Source organism: Galeopterus variegatus, unplaced genomic scaffold (genome assembly GCF_000696425.1).
Source record: "Galeopterus variegatus unplaced genomic scaffold, G_variegatus-3.0.2 Scaffold180, whole genome shotgun sequence".
NCBI classification, from domain to species: Eukaryota; Metazoa; Chordata; class Mammalia; order Dermoptera; family Cynocephalidae; genus Galeopterus; species Galeopterus variegatus.
The window spans coordinates 672250-690853 of record NW_007726291.1 but is presented as its reverse complement, the minus strand read 5'-3'; the positions used below and the strand labels follow the sequence as shown (position 1 = coordinate 690853).

General features: G+C 37.9%; 1 protein-coding gene across 2 annotated transcripts in view; it reads right to left on the bottom strand.

The window, feature by feature from the left end:
* The window catches only part of BEND7 (BEN domain containing 7), a 53438-nt gene that overhangs the window by 22144 nt on the left and 12690 nt on the right, over positions 1–18604 (bottom strand). For both annotated transcript variants that reach the window (XM_008564053.1, XM_008564055.1), the window contains exon 4: positions 11976–12201. In XM_008564053.1, coding sequence (XP_008562275.1) covers positions 11976–12201 — 226 coding nt within the window. The remainder of the gene's footprint in view (positions 1–11975; positions 12202–18604) is intronic.

Sequence of the window (18604 nt, the reverse complement as noted above, 5' to 3'; positions counted from 1 at the left end):
AGAGGGCTAAAAATATACTGAACCCTGAAGTTCATTTCAGAGTTGGTTTAGCAAGAAGAATTTAGCACAGTTCCTCAATGAATGCACCTAAACATAAAGAATTTAAACTAATTAAATACAATATTGCCAACAGTAACTTATTTACTGATTAAATGAAAATATCCTACTGATTTATATATCTGAGATTGCCACGGGAATCCACAGGGCAGTCAGCTGGTACAGACACAGGTCCAGTAGAGTAAAAGCTGACCGTAATGACCATCTAATAATTAGTGCTGATCATTATTACATGACCATTATTTCAGTTGGTTATTGCAACTAAAAGGGCCCCAGATATCCGTAAAATTGATTCCCAGCCATATTTATTTAATTCTATAGGTTTACTTCTGAGATTTAGGGCTAAAATTTCTGAACCATAGAATCTCTGAACTGAGACTTTAAAAATTAGTCAAGTCAAGTCACACGTTTTCTAGAGAAAGTAATGTCTCAAGAACTTAAATGACAGGACCAAATCTGTATCCCACACTGCTCCTTTCATTATCCCCAAACTGGTGGGACTCTGAGATGTGAACAATATTGTTTAATCTCAGCAATTCTCAAAGATTTGAGGAAATCTGGAGGAAAACAACAATATCGCTTCTCTTCTTTCATTCAGTATTGCTGCAATGGCATCTCTGTTGGAAAGCAAGTGCCAAAAAGTGCCTATAGTGGTTTCTCAATTAAACAAAGTTAACTTTAATTTTTATTGATTTCAGAAAGCCCACAGCAGAGCTCATTTGCAATACAACTACTGGGAAATATGATTAACATTTTCCTTTGGTGAGCTGTGCTAAAACACACCTTTGTTTAATATGTTTGGTATATTTCAAGGGAATTAATTATATCTGCTAAATACTTAGATCTGAGTAATAACAAACTTTGATGTAATGGTGGTTTACTGTCTACCCCATTTTTTTTCTTTTTAGTAAAGAAAAACGGTTCAAAATCATAGATTTATAGAAATTGTACTTGAAAAGCTCCTTGGAAATATTCAGTATAACTTATTTATTTTATAGATCGGGAAGCTGAGGCTCAAGCTAAACAAAATTTAAGGTTATCAGCTCAAAGGGTTTTATCCCCAGCTCAAAGAGTTAGGCAGGTGGCATAAAACAGCATGCACACCAATGCTCCTCACTGCCCAGGCACTCTGCACCCCAGAACGCTACTATGCTTGCCTGTTCTTTAGATAAATGAATGAGGAGAAAGTAATGAGCTTTCCTCTGAGTTTTTAAAGCTAGGGTTTCTTGGCATGTTAACCTTCAAAGTCATTCCATCAGGTCCTGAGTTCATCCCACAGCCAGTAAGTCTGGAAGTAATGCTTTCAGCACCAGAATACATTATGACACATTCAGGAGGCTCATCCTATCCCTCAGAACCATCTAGATTCAGAGGTAACAGAGGCTGGAAGAACAATGAGCCACGAGCCCAGAAGGCAGTGAGGGGAGGGTCCCGCCTGTCCCTGCCACCATGCCCTGGGACTGTGATGCCTCAGAGGTAGGATTTTATTTCCTGTTCTTTTTCATATGGTGGTAACACCCTTCTAATTGAAATCAGCTTTAGGAAAATTTGGGGTTCACACTTTGAGGCTGACCATAAAGTTCTTGGACTGTCATTGGATACTCTCTCTCTGAAGCACCAGGTCATTATGATGACAAATGCTAAAAAAACACGTGGGTGGATAAGTATACCTATGTGTCAAGAAGTCCTGAGATAGTAAAAATAGGAAATAACACATTTAGCCTGACTATGGCTTCTATTATTGGATTTATTTAAACAAAAATCCCACAATAAAATTTTATACCTTACCTTTTGAAGATAATTACTCTCTGGTATGAACAAAAGCATGACAAAGTATACCTTCTATACTGTCTATTTGAAAGGTTGTCCTTTGATATTTAATAATAATCAATGCTTTCAGAGCGCCCATTGGTTACAAATTGGGTTTTATATTTGGGATTGCCTTGATGCTTTTGATTGACAATGTTTATACTGTCCTGGATTGCTATAACCCATTGATTTGCCTGTTGCTGTTGTTTCTTCTAATCTTCAAATTTATATTCCACCTTCTCAAATTTCAGCTGCCCTCTTCCAATTTGTCATGGAGAAGCTGTGTAGTTATCCTGTTATTCATGCCCTATATACATCCAATGTGATAAAGTTGTGTTTTGATTTTTAAGAAACCACCTTTATCAGTGAAGGTAAATCGACTGCCTGATTCCTTCCCTCTATCTTTCCTTTCTTCCTGTATTTATTGATCATTGGTTATGTGAGTGGTGCTGTTTCTTGTGCCAAGGAATATACAAAGCAGATATAAAACATGATCTCTGTCCATCAGAGCTTATAGTCTTGCTAGGAAGCCAATATGCCCAAACATAAACAAGATAACCTTATGCCCTGATTTGCACATGACAGTTCAAGTTTAAAATGCTTGTTTCCCCAGTGAAATTACTAACAGCACCATTTTCACTCTCAAAAGTATCCCAATTTAGGCAATAAATAACATGGTCATCCTCTACATACACCATTAGAAGCAAAGCAAAGATTTACTGCTAAATCATGTAAAGGTAATATAGGAACTTAGAGAAAGGGGCAGCCAGCGTAGGTCAGGGCATCTGGACAAAGACTCATGGAAGACGGGATGAGTCCAGGGCTGGACCAGAAGAATGAGCTGCATTTGTATAAAAAGAGAGAAGAGAAGAGCATTGTTGCCCTGAGGGGAACAGCACATGCAATGTCCAAAATAAGCATGGGACGCTTGAGGAACAGTGTGGACACTGGGCTGATTCACCTGGTAGGAAGCTCTGGTAAATATGGCTGCAAGGAGAGAGAAGTCAAATTATGGAGAGTCTGGAAAGGTTTGGACTTGAATTAATGGGCAAAGGCAAGGTAAGTAGGAAAAGTGTTACTTGGCTGTTAGTATACAGCGTGAACCGGAAGGGAAGAAGGAGGAGCAGGGATGATATTTCAAGAGTTTTTTTGCAGAACTTCAAGGACAAGGTGGTGCATGGCTGGACTAGGAGGGTGTCAGAGAAGCTGAAGAGCAAGGAATGAGAGAGGAAGGACAAACGGAATTCACAGGGTGGCTAATTAAGGAGGATTAGTTGCAAAGAAAAAAGGCACTGAAGGCGATTCTGAGCTTTCAAACTTAAAGAATAGGAGAATGTTGATGCCTCTGCTAAAAATAGTGTGGTTGCAAGGGGATATTAGTGTCAGAAGGCCCATGCCATTTGATCACCACATGGGTAAGTAGGGCCACACCTGACTCTTCAGAGAGGCCAGGACGGACCCCAGGCTCTGCAGTTAAGTTGCAATGTCCTGCGTGTCTTAGCCCTGTCAACTAGCTCATTTGCTCCTGGCTTCTGCCCACATTTCTAATTGAGATTTGCCTCTACTTAGTTGTACCTGGCTCAGCTGATTCAAAATGGTACATGTGGTGAAGGAGAGGTGTGGGAAGGGAGGAACTTAAAATTTAAAAAAATTGGATTTACTCTGTGATCAAAGGGACAGTGCTGATGAAAAGAAGCTAGGGTTGAATATAAAAAGGTTTCTGAGAAATACTAGGACCTGACTACAGAGAGGTGTCAAAATCTAACCAAGAGCAGGATGCAAGAAACAACCTGGAAACACAGTCAATATAACAAAGACTTGACTGGAGGAGCAGCCAGTGTGAAGACTTGACTAATTCTAAAAGGCGGCACCTCTCTTTCTAATGGTGCTTTTAACAAGACAGATGCAACCAGGCTTGCTCTTATACAAGGATGTCTTATAGGCATGCAGAATCGATGACAGCTTTCAGCTCAATTTTAAAGGAAGGTCTACGGATTTTTAAGGGGTTTGCTTATTGGGAGTTTATATATACCCTTAGTTTTTTTGTGGGCTTATCATCAGTCTATAGTACTACATGATCACAAGTATTCCATGATCATTGTATATGCACTTTTAGGGCAGAGATAGTTGTGTATGACAATTTCTGAGTTTCTCAGATTTTTGATGCATACCTTGTTTGAGACAGTCAATACTTGTTCACAGACTTGAATTGAAACATTTGCTGGATTACTGGCACCAAATTATAAATCCAGAAGAAAAACTACAAGGAAAGTAATCTTACCAATTCTGGACTTACTATACCATTCTGCTTCCCTACGATAGGAATGAAAATAGGATGACATGGCATTACCTCAGAATGCTGGTGAGCATCTTTTATCAGTCAAACAATTCAGGAAGTTAAATAAAATGGAGATGAGCTATGCAGAAAACATTGCTTTCTATTTTCAGGAGCACAGCCAGCCCATATGGCACCACACTGCAGATGAGAAAGGTATCCTTCCTCAAGAAGCTTGACTTTCAAGTTTCCAGCAGATGAAAGTAAATATAAACATCATAATAAATATACAAATGGCACTGTCACCAATGGCAATGGTGCCCATAATGTTGTGCAATGCACAGTCATGTTGTAGTGCTTGTTTTATGTTACAGAAAGTTATCTCTTCTGACAGGAGGCTGTTTTTGTCAACTCTAACAGTAGTGCTAAAATGCAGGCTTTGTAAGAACTCAGCAACTGCGAGTTAGAGTTGAACCCTTGCAAGTTAACCACAACTGGTTCCTGTCCATTGTATGAGAGGCTGAAGAAAGATCAATAAAAGCCACAACTTCCTAAACAAATTCTTCTACATTTCTACTTGTTCCTTACGTAGCAAATGGATGGATCTATAGTTTTGAGGAAGATGAGATTCTTTTTTTGAGCTTCTGGAAGACCAGTGATGATGGAACAGGGATAGACACCAAACTCGGTGTGGCCTCAACCCCAAAGATTCTGATTCATTAGGTCTGGGATGGGTCCTAGGCAGCTTGACGAAGCAACTTCAGCTCTGGTTGAAAACCCTTGGAGGTAAACAATATTTGAATCCATTTCATTGGCATAATATTCATGAAGTTAAACACTTAAGTAAACAGGTTGCTAAAGACTCAAGGTTCATCTGTGAGAGTAGACTTCAAACAGTTCTGGAGGAAAAAGGCTTTTACCCAGTGTTTTACTGAATTTAAGCTTCATTATACGTATTCCATAGTTAACCTTTTCTCTTCTCTCTGCATGTGATATGTTTCTTATCTTTCAAGGTCAAGTTCAGATGTGATCTACTCTGTGAAGCCTGCCCCTGGTGAGCTTCACATCCTCTCCCAGTTAGGTAATGAGCATCTGATACTTATTTTATTCTACCTTGGAGTTTGGTTCTATGCTATGGGTCATCGTTTACATGTCTATAGCCCCACCAGAATGCACATTTCTTGAGGTCAGAGGCTATGCGTCACTCAACTTTATGTCACCAGAAATGTCCTGCCTGCTGATGATATCTAGGTTTACTAGGCCAATGTAAATCCTGTAAATATTTTGGTGTTCCAGACGTATCCAGAATATGAAAAGCAGCAAAAATCATGTTTTGTGTATCATACTGTTTGGTGAAGAAGTTGGCTGACAAGCACTTCAAATATGCAATCAATGAGACTTTGGCCAAGAGCTTGCCAAGAATGGAGACTACATTTTCTTGCTATAATGACAAAGCCATACGTAAAGCTAAATGGCATTTGTGAAGTGACTCATAAGTTAGAGGTGAGCTGAAGTCTGGAAACATCTTTCCTCCACCTTGGTGAAGTTGGTTATTATTCAATCAAGACCTGGTGGGGCACTGAAGGCATGTCTGAAACCAGGATTCTTGTGTAACACAACAGAAAAAATAATTTTACACTCCAGAGGTTCAAAGAAGGAGGGCCACTGAGACAATGCTATCTTCTCATTTGTTCCAGAAGAGAAGCAGGGCAATCTTCAGAAAACTGGGTGCTCTCAAGGAACAGTTGAAGAAGTCCAAGTTTCACAGGTGGGCTGTTTGTTGAATGCTGTTAGTGTACATCATGGCTGCCAGAATCAGGAACTGAGATGGTGCTACTTCTCCAAGAGGGAAGAAGGTAAACAACCTGCATCAGAATCACCCACGGTTGCCTGTTGAAAACTGAGATTTCTGGGACTATCCCATGAATCAATCTCTGAAGACAGGACCCAGAAATTTGAATTTTGAAATGACATCCTAGCTAATTCTGATCACATTAAAATATGAGAACCACAATGGAAGGGGTTGAAAATAGAGGTCTATATGTACAGAACAGCTTGTTGTGAGATTCAACATGAACTATTTGTCACTGGGCCTCCACAAAAAGTGGGAAAACACAAACAACAGCAACAACCACCAGGTGATAATTGAAAGCATAGCCGAGAGACAAGCTATGTTTCTGATGTAATTATATAGTTGTTACATAGGAGGGTACTTCAAAAAGTTCACGGAAAGATTCATATTATCTTTTAATTATATTTTTCCATGAAATTTTTTAAGTATCCCCGTATTATATAGTTATATCCTGTTTTAAGCATATCTAATATGTAAAAATTGAACAGATAAGTGAATAGATAATTACTCATTTTTGAAAAGGATTCTTGAAGTAAAGCAATCAGTTGGTTTCCATTGTCAAACATTTAAACTAGAATTCAATTTACATACAACTTTGGAAGACAAGCTATAAGCACTGTTTACTTCCAGGCTCTTTTCTTGCAGTTCTGTGTACTGGAAGAGTCTCAGAAGGGAAGGGATCAAACTTGTATTTTTCTCCCCAGCATGATTGGATTGATTCTCACTATCTTCAAGAGAAGACCTGACCTTGAAGCTAGTAAATAAACTGAGGTGTAGCGAGACTTTAGCCAGAAATTCACTTTGAATATGATTTGCAAAATGACAACCCGACTGGTCTTCTTAAATAATTAGTATGGCCACCTTCCACTGGAATTTATAAAGAATCCAAAATGCTAAATTTTAAGATAGAAATTTAGAGGTGGGATATTTTTCGTTCCAAACCATGTACTCTTTTTAGAAGGAGTGTAGTGTGCTGGAAAATGGCTTTTGAGTCAGAGAGGCCTTGGGTTAAATCCTGATTCCACTGCTTACTAGCTGTTTAACGTTAAGTAAATTTACTTAATTTCTCAAAGCCTCAGTTTCCTCTACTGAAAATGGAAATAAAACCATGAACATTTTCGGGATATTCAAATCCAACCTTAGGTTTCAGCCTTGTTTTCACAGGGAGTTCTGAGAATACAAAGAAGATACTATCAAGAAATAATAAATTAGATACAAACTCTACCCCTAACCATATTAACTTAAATCTATGTGAAATCAAATAGAAAGCAGCTGTTCACATTTCTTGATTAAATCCTCCCCCCCAAATAAACAATGATATATAATAACAATAGAAAATAAAGGTGTTACGAAATGACAAATATGGACCCTGCAAGTCTCTAGAGCCGCTGGAATAAAAAGAGAGGTTTTGGGGGTCATTTTGGTAGACTGTGAAGGGGTGACATTAAATTACATTAAATGTAGTCAGGCTTTCTAATCTTGTAAGAAGCACAGTTAATTTTTTGGAGTACCACCAACCAAGATGTGTTCCCTCCCAAAGAAGTCCTGATCCCTGTGGATACCTAGCAGATGAGCAGCACACACTTCTCAGGAGAGGGACAGTTTGCACTGCATGGAGTAAACGAAGAACTGTCGGCCAGTTCTGTCACTTGACATGCATATGTAGTTCCCTTCAAATGCAAAAGGATTCAAGACTCCAGTAGAGTCTGATAGTAACAAAACTATGAAGCTGAACTAAAAATCACAACTGGGGCTCTAATAATTGCTTTATTCCAACTATATTTTCTAAACAGCATTCAGAGATTCAATGGTTATACCACATTTAGGTAACTCAAAGTCAAACTGCGTGGTCTACTGAGTATGTCATAGCAAGAATTAGGTGGTAGACCAATGGAAGGCTCAGCAGGTACAGCATAAAGGAAGGAGCTGGAAACTAACCTCCACTCTGTGTTCTGGCTATGAAATCAATTCTGAATCAAATCCAAGACGCTAAGCTTTATCCTCAGCACTAAAGCCTAAGACTCCACTTAATAAGTTCCTTCTTTCCAGACTCAAGCTCAAAGTGCTCAGGTGAGTGTTTCCAATTAAGGATCTTTTCATCAGCAGTACATTGGGTCATACTCATCAAAGAATTTTTAATGAATTACCATTAAGTTAGTCACCATAAAACAGATGCGATTATGTGAAAAATATGATCTCTACAAAGAGGCTTATATTTTATTTTCAAGACACTGTCAAGGGGGATATTAATTATCACTACAAAAAGCTTTGTTAATAATCCCCACAATGAAGTTTTATTTTCCAGTCCATTTCTGTTCCTATTTATAAGCATTTTATAGATTTTTATTCATCTTTTTTTCTTATCGTTGTTTTAACCAACTGAATTACCTTTGTTTAGAACCAAATTGAGCCCCTACCATTATTTTTACTTCTGAGAATTTATAAAATTAACCAGTCTTCATATGTTCCTAGGTTACAGGACTTTTAAAATTAATACACTGTTGATGTACTATCCCACAAGGGACAGAGTAAGAAAGACTGGATATTTATAAAATCTTTTCCAAGTGTGTGCTAGACAGTAGTAATAAATCTGATAGCTGGGGCACTATTATATAGAAAGTAACCATTTTATCACTTTCCCTGATTAGTTGGATTCAAAAGACGTGGGCTAGGGAAATAATTTTCTCTTTTTCTTCCTCCCCATAGCAAGAAAAACTGCATATAGTTATTCAATTAATATCCACTTCCAAAAATCACTTTATATGAGAACTGTAATATGTGCATTAATTAACTTTTACCTTGGGAAAGTGTGGTAAAGGAAAAATATATTAGGGAGTTAAAAGAGTTGTACTGAAATTTATATTCAACTTTGGTTTCCACTGTTTTACTTTCATTGGCATTTTGTTAACTGGCAGAAATTTACAACAATGTTTTGATATCAATTATTCCAAATTAGTTATGAGAAGATATGAAGATGGATGTTTAGCACTAGACTCTATATGTCAATAAATTGAAGGTAAAATCAAGATAAAAAATAAAAACCTATGCCTATTCACTCACCCAGCTTCTATTTACAGAAACCCTACTCTGTATAAAGCTCTCAGTTAAGTGTGTAGGGGAGGAAAACTTGCCCTCTGAGGGTTCAATATTTGAGTCTATTAAATAAACTGACAGTAGGCAGATTAATGGGAGAAAAGGTATAGAAATTTATTACGCACATGTGGCATCACGTGAAAGAACAGTGAATATGGAAAACTCAGTGAGATCTAGAAGCTTATGTACCCTTTTCATAGGAGAGGGAGTGGGAGGAATGTGGGCAACTTAGGGGAGAGTAAGGGATTTGGGCGAAAGGTGAATGGCCCTCAGAAGAACAGGTGAGAGCCAATGTCAAAGTCTGGGTGTGCTATGCACCTCCAATTTCTTCTCCTGTGAACTTAGCTGATCCTACCCTGGTTCATGAAATTCCCAGGGAAGGGATTCATGACAATTGAGTTCCTTCTGGAGACTCTGTCTTTAGGAAGATAAGGGGGATTCACAGAAAGCCCCTCCTTGCATTTGCTATTCTCAAGTGACCTGAGTTTGAAGTCATCATCACACCAATGTGGCACATTTTGGGGTGGCATTTCGTGAATTCCTTCAAGTGCAAGAGGTAATAAAGGATACTTAAGACAAAGCTTGTCCTCAAGGAGCTTATAAAAATTATTAGAATAAATCTGGTAAAAATGTTGGCTGGCCAGTATGAACAGAATGTTCTTATAAAAAAGACAAATCTGATACCATATTCATACTTTGAATAAAGCTTGTAGAAATGTACATAACCTCTGAGGAGTGAGATTATGGAGGCCTTTTAGTTTTGTATACATTTTTCTGATTTGGATTTTTTATAAACATGGATTATTTCTGTAATCAGGAAAAAAAAATCAAAATTAAAACATATGTCTGTATAGGGCCAGCCTGGTGGCGCACTCGGTAGAGTGTGGCGCTTGGGAGTGCAGTGGCGCTCCCGCCGAGGGTTTGGATCCCATATAGAGACCGGTCCACTCACTGGTTGAGCGCGGTGCGGGCGCAACACCGAGGGTTGCAATCCCATTGCCGGTCACGAAAAAAGACAAAAAGGAAAAAAGAAAAAACATATGTCTGTATAAACACTGCAGTGAAGCAAGTGAATATAAAATATTTGTTGATTTGGGTTGTTGGTAGCTTATGGGTGGATTTCTATCTGTTTTAAAGTTACTGTGCTGTTATAATAGAATTTTAATGACAGACTTAATTCAATAATAAAAATGTATATGGAAATTTTAAGTTCTTTATATTAAGAACTTTATTATGTATTATGTAATAATTTACTTTATAATGTATTAGGACCAAAGTTCTCATTGCCATTTTTATTTCTAGCTAAAGACTAGGGCTGTGAAGAAAATTAAGGTGTGTCTTCTATTTCTGTCTGTAATACACTTTTTAAAACTCTTCTATGATGTCCAGTCTAGATCAAACATGGTAGAATAAACGTCTATCAGTCTACTTGTAATGATCTATTTCATTACCATCTATTATTAGGGTGCCCTAATTTCCAAACACTTTCATAATGTTAATATGCTGTCCAGAAAAAAAAAACACTACAACAAATATCGGCTGTATTTCAGAAAAGCATCAGTAGCTTTGACCTTCATGTTTCGAGAAGGCCCCAGCAAGATTAAATCGAAACAGGACCCTTCTTCACCTCAACAAGTCCCAGTTACATCACTGACCATTTTTCAAGTCCTGTAATCTTCTTTTCAGTGTCACTTCAGGCTGAATCATTCTTTTCAAAAATGGCACAGATTGTGATATCTCTGTAGCTTTTCTTATTTAACACAACTCAACTTCACTTTAAGTAAAAAAATTCTGATGGAGCATGTGAAATTTTCTGTTAATGAAGGCCTATGTCCTGGCCATGAAAAAAAGGTGTCTGGTACTTGATAACTCCATTTAAAAGCCGTATTATTTTTGTAAAGTTAATTGTGGTTTTCCAAGTACCTTTCAAATACTATTAAATTAATTTACTCATTTTGCAAGATAACGGGGAGCAAGCAGGGGCAGGGGAGATTCTGTGCCTCACTCCCACTACACAAGCCAAACAATGGGGACCTGAGCCAGAGAAGAACATCCTTATCAGGCAGTCTAGTTTTAAGGCTTGCTTCAAAAGTTCATTTTCATGGTAGTTGTGCTTAGATCTGAGACTTCATTTACATTATTTTGATAATAATATTTAAACACTTCTACTTCTTAAAGTTACATTCATCAGAGTCCCGGATAAGGACATTTTAAAGTTGAGAACTAGTTCTAGGATGAGGCACTGGATAGAGATGAAGATACATCTGTCCATGCACCTGCACGGTTATCATAACACAGTGGTATACAGACACATGCTTAAAGGAGTCAAGGGGGAGAGACCTACGGCAGGCCCAACATGTCACCAAACAAGAGGGAGCAGAGCAGGGATGTACGGGGATACATGGGGTTTGGCTTCCTAGCGGGATCACTTAGATTTAAAATGTCTTTAGAAGCAATGACCTGGTAAAGCAACTTCTGAACTTCGGAGAAAACAGGTTTACTTTATTTTTTAAAAAAATCATAGCTTTATTCTTATTTACAACTAAAAATTTAAGTTTAAACCATATTTCTATGACGTTCTTAGTTAGAAATTACTGAGAAGAAAAATACCTTCATTAAACAAGTCAAATAAGTTTTTTTGGTTCTGCAGCAGATCAAATTGGCTCTTAAATTATTTTTACAAATTAACATCACCTTGAAATACCAAATTCTAGTGGTATTTGGGGTGGTAAGTTACAGAGCTCACACCTAAAAGCCATGCCAATGGGTAAATTGCCAATGGCAAATTAAATTATCCTCTAGTTAGTCTACTGCAATTTCAGCCGCATCTTTATGGAATGAAGGCAAAACTCGATAAAGAACCCATAAAATGAAATGATGCAGACCAACCTTTTATTGCACCCACAATATTTTGGTCTAGTCCTTTCCGGTTGTCATTGAGTCCTCTTTTCCTCTTCCCATTGGGTAAGGAGTTAGCCAAAGTCTTGTCATCAAAAAATGCACACACCAGTTTTCTAAACAGAAGGCTTCCTGAGCGAGTGTAGTTTGACAATATAGAGTCCAGCTGAGATTTGGGCATAAACACATCAAAGCCTTCGGCAAGTTGCACTTCTGGCTACCAAAAGAACATAAATATTTCATTAAAAGCAAGATTTGAAGCATTTGACTTTGGGCATATGTGCAAGAAAAAACATCACTAACTGTTCAATATCCATATCCTGTAAATGATACGGTCTCAGCTCTGTGTGCCAGTATTTGCAATTTATAAAACCAATGATTAGTTATAATTTAAAAAACAAGATGCTCTAATTCCAATATTAAGTCTTGTCAAAAGCAATGGAAAGGAGTACACTGAAAAAGCATTCCTGTTCTTAGAAATAGTCAAGAGATGGTTGGAGAATCACAAAATCATATCATTCTAGAGTTCAAGGGGACTTGTGACACCTGGATGAAACACTCATTTTGTAAACAAAGGAACTGAGGTCCAAAGAGATCATAACAAAAATGACTTACACATAATTCAAACGTGATCAGTACATTACAGTTTACAGATCGCTTTCTCATACATCAAATAATTTAATTTCTTTCATTTAATTTCTATTAATTTGTGTTCATAAACACAAATACAGGGCTACCCCACAGTTCCCCTGTTCCTTCTACTATGCCGTTGGTTATTAGCTGTGAAACTATTTTTGTTCCCCAGTGAAAACTTATGTAAACTAATACATAAAATAAAGATATGAGCAGGTTCCCAGGCAGTTTTAATCTACTACCCACCCCTACTTTTGGGAGGAAAATCTGAACCTATGTCCCACATCACCCTTGGAAAATCAAGGCACTAGTCACATTGCTTCCCTGTTAGGGGTTTTCTGACTGGGATACAGGATTAGAAGACCTACAAGGTGACTTTTGACCTGGACTGTATCGTATGATAACACAAGCTTGGACACTAATAGTGCAGTCTCTAGCAGCATGCCATGGATGTTTACAACTTGTCTTCTCTTTTTTTCTTTTCTTTGACAGCTGGCTGGTACAGGGATCGAATGCTGGACCTTGGGTTATCAAGTTCTAACCAACTAAGCTAACTGGCCAGCCTATAATTTGCCTTCTCGTCTTTCATCCCAGCTTATGCCATATTTCCTCTCCAAAGCCCTTCCTACCTCTTTCCTGCCCATGGAGGCAGCCATGCACTCTCTGTTACCGCTCTTCATTTGACACATGTACATGACTGTATTTATTACACTGTACTAGAATTGTTTATTAGATTGCAGCCTTTCCTGAGGCTTGGAACTCAGACTTTGTAGCTCCAGGGTCTGGCACATAGTAGGCACTCAATAAGGTTATGTTGAACAGATAAAAGTTCATTCATCATAATCCAAACTATCAAGTCATTTTCTGTTGGTTATAACACAGTAGCTCTAAAATAATAACTTTAATATGAAAAAATACAATTCCTAAACTTTTATTAGGAAAAAAGTCAGAAGAAAACTCACTTAAATAAGATGCACTGTCAAAGCTTACTCTTAGATCTCATATTTATCACTGCAAACCTGGTGCTACTTTAGGTTTCCTAAATCGTATTAGAAATGTGAGGATTCAGAATTTAGTGTTTCTTTTAGAGAACAAGAATTATTATTTTTGTTTGTTCTATTGCTTTTCAAAATGCCCAGCATGCAATGATTAAAATAAAGAGTGCTCAGAGCATGGCTTATATTATTCAGATAATGTAGGAAGGGGTTTGGGCCCTGCCTCTTCAAAATGGAATTTGTGACGGGATTATACAGAAAGTCGTCTCATTCCTCTCTTCACTTTGCCATTCAACATTTGGTCTCTGAATGCTTCATAAATATCACTATAAAAAGAGCGCCTGTCAGACTCTTTCTCTGACTTTTGCATCTTGCTACTTGCTGGTCAAAGGTCTGCAGAGGAAGCTGACAGGAGCCAGAGGCTGTATATCTAATTCCAAGAACAGAGTCTGGCACACACCAGGAACTCAGTGAATATTTGTTGAAATGAGTCAATGTAGAAATATTAGGATTCAGAGAATTTACCATCTATGATGAAGTTTTATTTACAATCACTTTTATTTTGCATATCCTATGGCTGCATTTAGAAATTTTATTCTAAATGAAGTGATATTAGATTTTGGCTAAGTGCTCCTGTATCATTTGAAAGCCATTAAAAAAAATCAGGTTTATCTTATAGAAGCAGCTACTCCCAGCTACTTGGGGGTCTAGGAAGGTACAGAACCTCTTAGAATGCAAGAGAGGAAAGGGAAGGATATCAACTTATCTCATTCATATAACCGTCAATTTGATTCTGATGCCGTTAAACAGGTGCTTAAAAATCAGCCACCTGCCCTTTGAGACTTTCTCTTCAATTCATGCAGTAGGACTTGGACCCTGGTTTGAGACAGTGACCTGAATGAATCACTAGGCAGAACTAGCCACTCCCTTCTTCATGCACTCACTGTATTTTCTATGAACTATGTTTATGGCACTTTTCACATTGCTTTTATTTAGCTGGGAGTTTGTGTTTCTAAGTGGGATGAGCACTCCTTTGTATTCAGAGTGCTAAGTACCCTGTCAGTGTTTGGCAGATATTTGTCACAATAAGTAAAACACTATGTAAGAATTCATTTGAAATGACTAGCGTTGACTGTTTCTAAGTGGGATGAGCACTCCTTTGTATTCAGAGTGCTAAGTACCCTGTCAGTGTTTGACAGATATTTGTCACAATAAGTAAAACACTATGTAAGAATTCATTTGAAATGACTAGCGTTGATCCAAAGATCTTTTATCCCTGTACAAAGGAAGAGGGATTGCAAGTCTGCCCTGCTAGGGCCGAGTACTTCAATGTCTTCTCCAGCAGTAGACTACCTGGAGAACAGTGACCTCACTGGTTCAATACCTACTTACTGAGCAGCCTCTGTGTGCAGGAATTTAAAGGCTGGCTCTGTAGATGAGACACATACAGAAGTAACTACCATATAAGAGAGGTACCGAGCCAGTGCTGTCTGTGACAGTGTTAGGCAGGATTTGGCTGCTGGGGATATGGGGGTAAGGGGACTCAGGTAGCACAGGAAAGGATAGGACAGCATTTTAATAGGGCATTGAAGGTACAATTTAAGAGACAGTTGCTGTTTCTGGCATCTGCTGCAACTCCTAAAACTGAATATCTGGAGGTTTCTGTGGAGCTGAGACACTTCCTATGGCATCACAATAGTATTTTGATTTCTGAGGCCCCATACAGTGCAGAAGCTGTCAGTGCTTTCTGCTCCACTTTCTACTGCCAGACAGGTATTGCTTTTCTGAACTGTTCTTTCTGGATCAAGGAATGTGAACTTACCCTCTCGTAAGCACCTAACAAAGGAGTACGTGGTGTGATTAGTTGAGGTAGCACCAGCAGCAGCAGCAGCAAGGGCGAAGGTGATGAGTTCTGCCCCTTCCTGCACTTCATGCCTGTCTCCTGTTCAGGACTCCTGGCTAAGACTGAATGAGTGCTAGAGCTATGCCTACCACATGCCACAAAGCCAAAGTCCCTTAAAAAAAGGGGGCAGCTTTGTCTTCTCAAACATGAAGATGTAAATTAATCTCAAATTTCACTATGAAACCTAATGATCCACTCTTTGCACATATATTTAAAAACAGGTTAGAACTCTTTCTTTAATTGTATCACTGAATCTCTTATTTTTGTTTACTGGCTCTGGTTTAAATGAGATTTCTCTGTTTACTAATGATAGCTATGGTAGAAACCAACACTATTACAAATGAATATCATTTTTAAAATTAGACTTCCCTTGACAGATTCACTATTTGATACTCAAGCTAAGACAGATAGCTAATATACTAACTTATAGGATTCCATTGATTACTGAAGTTTTACAATCTTTAAATGATGACATCCAAAGTGTGGGGCAGAATTTGCAACATGGATAGTCATTTTAAGAGTTAAGTCTGAATTCCCATTATAAATTTGGATTTTCATGTATGCTTGCCTATTTTAGGTACCTCAGCCACTCAGCACAACAATGCATCAAATGCTTAATTTTCCTTATCCAGTGGTGTTACATTTTATACTGGGTGAAGCTCTGGAGGCAAAAACTGCATATAGTCATCATGACCCTCAAAAATGTCCCTGGATCCAGGCCTATGGACATTAGCTATTTTGTTTCTTTGCATTGCATCTCTGGTCTCCCTTTGCTTAGAAGTAGTTGGGGTTACCATTCAGTTTGGGTGGGGAATCCTCTAACCAGGTAAATGAAAAGACCTGCCCCCAAGTCCCTTTGAGCATATCATGTGACTCCCCTGTATATGCTAAAGAAAAAATACGTAAGACAATTTTTAAAGCGATCATACAAATTAATCGCAAAGGGAACATTTCTGATATAGGCTATTTTATATAAGGTATTATCAATACCAAATTACAGTAGGAAACACAAAAATCTATATGTGGTCATTGGTGAAAAGAGTAAGAAGAAGTGCATGAATAAAGCCCCAGATTTTCAAATGCAAACTAATAAATTATACTCAACAGCTTGCAAATTCTGTGTCTTGTACAATGCCCACATTTCTAGGCACAGGCACAGATTGTTTGTCTGAGATCATGTGCTAATGGGGATTAGAGAGGCTAGGCTGGCTGGCTAGTCAAATCTCAGACTGGCTCAGGACCTAAACATGAATGATGAGGCAGGATTCTGCTGAATAAGACTAACTGATTTTAGACTGAAAAACATAACAGAATTTATAAGAATATTTAAAGGATATGAATTTAGTTTTTCTGTTCGTAATACCACTGTATACATCAATCCTTCATTCTCATTTCAAATTTATTTAGCAGTAGATTAAATGTACTTTGGGGAAAATGAGCTTTAGTTTATAAAAAGAAATTTCAAAAAACACAAACAGTCCCCCGCCGCAATTGATTTTATTTTGCTCATAAATGTGATCTGTTTCTGTTGGAGAAAAGCTAAGATTGTTCTCTATAACTCAGGTCTGGTCCAGGTAGATTCAGCAAGAATTACTGTTGCCATTTATTAAATGCTATGCCAAGAACATGGCCAGTGAGCTGGGTGGCCACAAGAACACATGAGATTGAAGGGCCTGCTCCAGTTGGTCCAGCTGGTCCAGCTACTCTTGTTAAGCACCTCAGAACAGGTGTGGCCTGGGGACATGGCAGAGCTAGTGTGAGAATCCTAGTGTCAGTGGGGCAGAAGCTCGTGGGATGTACTACATCAGGACTAGTATTATAAGGTGGATACTCTGCATTAAGTAAAAATGCTCAGCCAGTAGCTCTATCGGAGAGTATGCGTAAACTATATGCTAGCAAATATTTAATGCTGAATGGGATAAAAATGACAAGAAGTCATTAAAGAGACAATTCTTTATAGATTTTTTCATTTGACAAAATTTGGTTAGAATTAGGAATTTAATTTTAGAAAAGACAATTTGGTCCCTTGAAAGTTTCTTCATGAACTTGCATAATGAGACACACCAAAGTCTTTCAGAGATGTTTTTAGCTTTTTCCTTTCTCAGGTAATAAATTAATGACACTGAAGACTAGGGCCTGATTTATGCTAAATATATTTGAGCCAAAATGTATAATATATAAGGTTTTAAGCACTGCAATCTAGCTTCTTCCCTTCTAACTCCATTAAAAATGCTCTTCCAAGGAGATGTCTCCCCTGAGAGTCTGTCCATGATCCTCCAGGCAGGGAGGTCCTGCTCTGGCAGGCTCCAGGTGACCTCTGCCTGCCTGTGCTACAGCTTACATCCTATGATACCATAATTATTGCTTGCAAATTTTCCTCCATGTGCTCCTTGAAGGTCAAGGGCTATTTCATTCACTGAACTATGCCCTGGAAAACAGTGAAATAATTAACATTTACTTGCTACTTACTATATTCCAGGCCCTAGGTTAACACACATTACATGGATTTTTTAATTAATTCTCATCCTGTGAAGTGGCTACTATTATTATCCCCAATTTGTGGATGCAAAAACTAAGGCTCAGAGAGGTTAACTGACTTGTTTAAGATCATCCAGCTAAGACGTGATGAAGCAAGGATTTGAACCCAAGCAGCCCACGCTAGAACTTACACTTATACTGCCTCAACTTCAATGTGTCAATGAATAAAAGAAAAATCGCTTGCTTGATTTACTTTACCAGTTCCCAGTGGATCGTTTTATCTATTAGTCTAAGAAGGTGTTAAGAAAACAGATTCTGAATTCAGAAGCTATTTCTGGTGAATTCAGAAGTTATTTCTGTTAAAAGCACCAATGCATTTTAAATTATTTATTTTAAGAAGAATGATACAAAATAAACATTAACAAAATTATCTTAAGCTGATGAATACCCATAGATTTACCTCCTGATAACTTTTAAATTTGTGTGACCTAGGACTACTGAAGAATATTAATAGTAACTATTACAAATAGAAAAAATTTTTGATTATCAAAAATTATTATAAAAGCTTTTTTTTTTTTTTTTTTTTGTCTTTTTTTTTTTTTCCGGGCCCG